The following is a 5,007-nucleotide window of genomic DNA, read 5'->3' on the forward strand; positions in this document are numbered from 1 at the left end:
AGCTGACTTCCTGCCCTTCGGGTGGGGGGCTGGACTCGATGATCTCCCGAGGTCCCTTCCAGCCCTAATGTCTATGAAATCTATGAAAATATACTGTTCCGTCACAAGGGCACCCTTATCCACACTAAACTGGAAGCCCTTGATTGTGAATTGTGAATTCAAATCTGACTTAAATAAACATAATTTGTTCTAAAATCACCTTCTTCCTTCAATTATTTTTTTCATTTTCTATTAAAAAAAATTCTATCATAATTCTATTTTCTATTAGTACTTCTTTAAAAATGACATGTTCAAAATTTACCTGAATATAATGTGCTTTCCATTAGGTATGTAATAGTCTTTAATTTCCTTAGTGGAATAAGAATTGTTTACAGCATCACGAAAGAGTGAGGGGAGTGGGTTATAGGAACCAATAAGACGGAGTCTCCATTTCCCAGCAGCCAGAGCTGAATCACCAGTCTGTGCTTCAGCCATAAATGTGTACCCTTTCTGGAAGAGATCAAATAAGAAAACATACCTTTTTTGCAGCTTGTGCCTCATTATGACCCCCACTTCAGAATGAACATGATTGATATCCAGGAAAGGTAAAAATAACACCACTGTGATTTAGTTTACTTTTACATTACCCTAATGTGTGACAAACTCCCACATATCTCTTACCTGTTTAGGGTCTTTACACCGCTATAGTATGTTTTATACTGTTAAGCACCTTTCTTGGAATATCAATAGCAACAAAAATTGTAAACAATTAATTTCTTTCACACATGTGCTCTCTCTCTCTGCTTTATTATAAATAGTCATGGCTAAGCTGGAAGCATAAGCAGATCCAGGATTTAAAACAGGGGGTGCAGGATCAGTGAGCAGTCCTGCAGGGGTGGTTGTACTTCACTCCCAGCCTCCCCACCACCACCAGGACCAGCAGCTGGAGTCTTTTTTAAGCTCCCAAATCAGGTACGAATTCCATCTCCGCCCCTACCTCGGCATCCTTCCCTTCCCTTCTATGATCAGCAACACCTCTCCTCTCCCATCCACTGCTGATCCACTTTACTTACACCTCTGGATCTACCTGCAGCTGCCACTGTCCTAGCTGCTTTTGCCCTGCCTACAGCTGGGGATGCAGCAAGTGGCTGCGGTGCAAGAAGCTGGGCTTTGTCAGGGACAGAAATGGTTGGGGGTGGATTCCCCTACCCTTCACTTGCTCCCAGGTTGGTGGGGAACACATGGAGGACCAGGCACTGACAGAGAACCTGCTTGCTGCTGCCATTGCTTGCTGCTGTCCCTTCTGACTCCAGCTCCCCATGAAGCCTGGTTGGAGTAAGGTTGGAGAAGCTCTAGAGCTCCCCCCGCCCCAGATTAGCCAGAGGCAGCAACAGCAGTTGGTGAAGGATGGAAAAAATGGAAGGGAGAGGATGGGAGGTGCTGCTGAGTACAGAGGGGAAGGAGAGTGGTGCTGAGAGGGGTGGGGCAGATTCTTGCCTCCTTTGGGGATTTAAAAAAAGTCCCTGGCTGTTATTCCCACAGCGGTGTCCAAAAGGTCAGTTGAGACAGCGCCATCGCACCCCTTATGGATCCTCCCTTGGCTGAAAGAGGAGCTGAAGATTCTTTTAGAAGCGGAAAATTTTATAAGGTGCATTTTTTAAAACTACAGTGACAGTTACATTTGCAGTAACATCCTCCAGCAGTTACACTATGCATTGTCTTTGTTTGAGGGCAGTCACAATACCCAGTGATAGTGTTTCCATAGGACATATCCCATCTTAATAGTAATGTAAAAGAAAGCAAGATTTCTAGAAAGCATTATTTCAACATTGACTTGAGACAGGCATTTCTGATATTATCTATTATAGGATAAATTAAAACAAATCTTGAAAGGTAAAGTAACAAAGATAAACTATCCATTTTGTATAAAGTGGATGAGAAGTAATGACAGGTGGAAAAGAGAAACAGCTGATGAAAACCAGACAGGTGGTGGCACCAGGAATGAAAAGGTAGGGAAATAACTGGTGAAAGCAGAGGTGATATGGGTGTAGATAGTAGGGCTATGCAAAATGGCTATGTCTCATTTTGAGTTTGGATTAGGTTGTTTTGGAGGACAGTGATTTATTTTGGTGTTTCAGATCACCACTCCATTTCAATGTGGCTGAATCTGTTTCGGAGTTTCAACACTGTTTTGGAGATTCAGATCAGCCGGGGAGGGGCAGGCACAGCTGGGTGACTGCAGGTTCTCCCGCAGCTCCTCTGGTGGGGGGAACTGCAGGAGAAGCCCCCATGGCTGCCCTACCCTGCCCAGCCCCATCCCCCGCCTGGTTGGCCCCAGGCTAGTCCTGGCACTTTAAAAAAAAAAAAAGCCCTGTACTCACCAGCTCTGGCAGTGGCAATCAGGGCACTGGGATTGGAAGGGACCTCAGGGACAGATCACAGATAATAGCACATGGGGACCACGAGCTATGCCGGGTCCTGCCACCAAGGGCCTGCCCTCCCAGGTAGCAGAGGGACCCCAGGGCCGGCAAGACTCAGCCGGGCCTGGCCGGGCCTGGCATGTGGTCCCCATGCTCCGTGCCAGGTCCTGCCACCAAGGGCCCAGCCCGGCCGGGCAACAGAGGGGCCCCAAGGGCAGCATGTCCTGCCACCAAGGCCCCAGCCCAGCAGCAGAAAGACCCAAAGACCTGGCTGGGACCGGCATGCAATCCTTAAGTGCCACACCAGGTTCTGCTAGCAAGGGCCTGGCCCAGCTGGGCGGCACACGGTTCCCAGGGCCCGCAGACCCCGGCTGGGTTCAGTGTGTAGTCCCCGCATGCTGCGCCGGGTCTTGCCACCATGGATCAGAGCGCCCCACTCCCGCTGCTGCTGCTAAAGGTAAGTTATGGGCCCTGGGTGGGGGTACTGGGGCCCTCCAGGGGGAGCTGGAACCCTGGGCAGGGGTGGGGCTATGGCCCTCCAGGCGGCCTGGGACCCTGGGCGGGGGGCTGGGGCCCTGTGGTAGATAGGGGCTGTGGCTCTCCAGTGGGGAGCTGGGGCCCTGTGCGGGGAGGCATTCTATGTGCTGTGTGGGGGGGCTGCACCCAGTGGGGGCCAGGGGACCCACCCCTCCTGAGCAGACTCCCCTGCAAGGTCCCCCACATCCACAGTTCCCCCAGCAATTGCCCCACACCTACCCACACACCAACCCCCATCCCTCCACACACACACACCCACCGTCCCCCACACCAGTTCCCATCCCCTTCCTGCAAACACCACATCCCCCCATCATGTGCGAAGAAAATCAAAAGTACACATCAACACATATAGGTATTTTGAATTTATTTTATCATGATGATAAAGACACTGGTAGGCTTCCACATTGCTTTAACATTGTAAATATTCCAATAAAGCATTGCCCAACTGATTGCTGTCTCTTTCTGTCTCCATCTAGATATGTGTGTGTGTGTGTGTATAGAGTGGTCTTTTGTGTTAACTGGGGAAAAACATGGATTTTGCGATATTTTTTAAAATGGATTTGGGATGCTGCTGCAGCAGTCCAGCTGGCACAAGGGGTAGTGTCCCCAGGTACCAAGTGGCTGAGCCCCAGAAGCTCTGGAGAGTGAGTATCCCTGAGCTGCTTGCCAATGCAGCTGTTTGTATGGATGGAGCCAGGACAGGGCAGCTTTTTATACTGCTAAGGACAGCACAGGTGCTGGCCCTGGGCTCTAGCTCCCCCTGGCTGCAGGTCCAGGAAGACCCAGGCAGGGTTATTTTGCCCCAAGTGGCAAAATTTGCTCCACAACAAAGTGCATGTCTGAGCACATGCCTTAAGGCAGAAAGCCCCAGCTCAAATTTGCACTGCATCTATTTGAGTGCATGTGCTTGCATGTGTGGACGTGCCCACAGAGTGCAGACGCCACCATAGTACCCTTCCACTACACTGTCCTGTCCCCAGGAGTGGGACAGAAAGCAGAAGCCGGAAGAGAGAGGGGGAGCCCAGAGTCCATAGGCAATATACCAGGCAGAGCAGTGGGGAAGTGATGGCCATGTGGGAGCCCATGAGTTGTAGATAAACCCCATCTGGATCATAAGCTTCCAGTTTGACTGCCCTGGTCCAGGAGAAACAATACAGAAGAAAATGTATCTTAATTGGCTAAGAAAACCAGGATTCTTCAACCAATTTTTAAAGGATTGTTTCTTATAATGCATTTACACAAGGAGCAGCATGATGATCTTAACTGGTTTTGTGATACAAACGAAAATTAAAAATATAATAATAATGAAGAGGAGAAGAAAAAAATAGATGACAACACCACCAAAACAGAAAAATGTGGTTCTCTTTCAATTAACACCACTATAGATTATAAAGCATCCTTAAGTTGTTAATATATTGGCATTTTTTATAAAATAAGAAATTTAAGGGAAAATAGCCCAACTTGACTATGACTGTTGAAATTAATGTTGCTTAAGGTAATTTAAACCCTTTCATTCTTGCTCTTTGCTCCTCAGTTTCTTTGTCTCATCTCCTTTCTTTACCTCCTTATTCTTCCACTCTGAAGGATTTATTTTTCCTATTGGTTATCTGATTTCTCACTTTTTCATACTTTTTGGTTATCTTGGGGTTTTTTGGGATAACTGGTGTTGCTTCTTAATGGGAACCACCCCAGAAGACTAAAAGCACCTCAGCAATGACTGAAAAAGACTTTTCCAGATAAATGAATAGATTCATAGATTGTTAGGGGCTGGAAGGGAACTTGCAGATCACTGGGTCCAGCCCTGCCACTCTAGGCAGGAAGACAACTGGGGTTAGGTGACCCCAGCAAGGTGACTGTCTAGTTTCCTCTTCAAAACCTCCAGGATAGGTGACTGCCCCACCTCTGTAGGGAGTTTATTCCACAGTCTGGACACACTGTGATTTATTTTTCCTATTGATTATCTGATTTCTCAGCCGCTCGAACAGGCTGCGTAAACAGGTGCTTGAGTTAGCGCGGAGTTCGCGTGGGAGAGGGCGCGGGAGGGCACGAGACCCTGCCTGCGACCCCCCAG

General features: G+C 48.3%; 1 protein-coding gene across 5 annotated transcripts in view; it reads right to left on the reverse strand.

Annotated features, from left to right (window-relative positions):
* ADGB (androglobin) overlaps positions 1 to 5,007 on the reverse strand; it is a 262,841-nt gene that overhangs the window by 55,820 nt on the left and 202,014 nt on the right. For all 5 annotated transcript variants that reach the window (XM_019550118.1, XM_019550121.1, XM_019550117.1 and 2 more), the window contains one exon: positions 302 to 489. In XM_019550118.1, the coding sequence (XP_019405663.1) occupies positions 302 to 489 (188 nt within the window). The remainder of the gene's footprint in view (positions 1 to 301; positions 490 to 5,007) is intronic.

The sequence above is a fragment of the Crocodylus porosus genome, unplaced genomic scaffold (genome assembly GCF_001723895.1).
Source record: "Crocodylus porosus isolate Cpor-Errol unplaced genomic scaffold, CroPor_comp1, whole genome shotgun sequence".
NCBI lineage: Eukaryota > Metazoa > Chordata > Crocodylia > Crocodylidae > Crocodylus > Crocodylus porosus.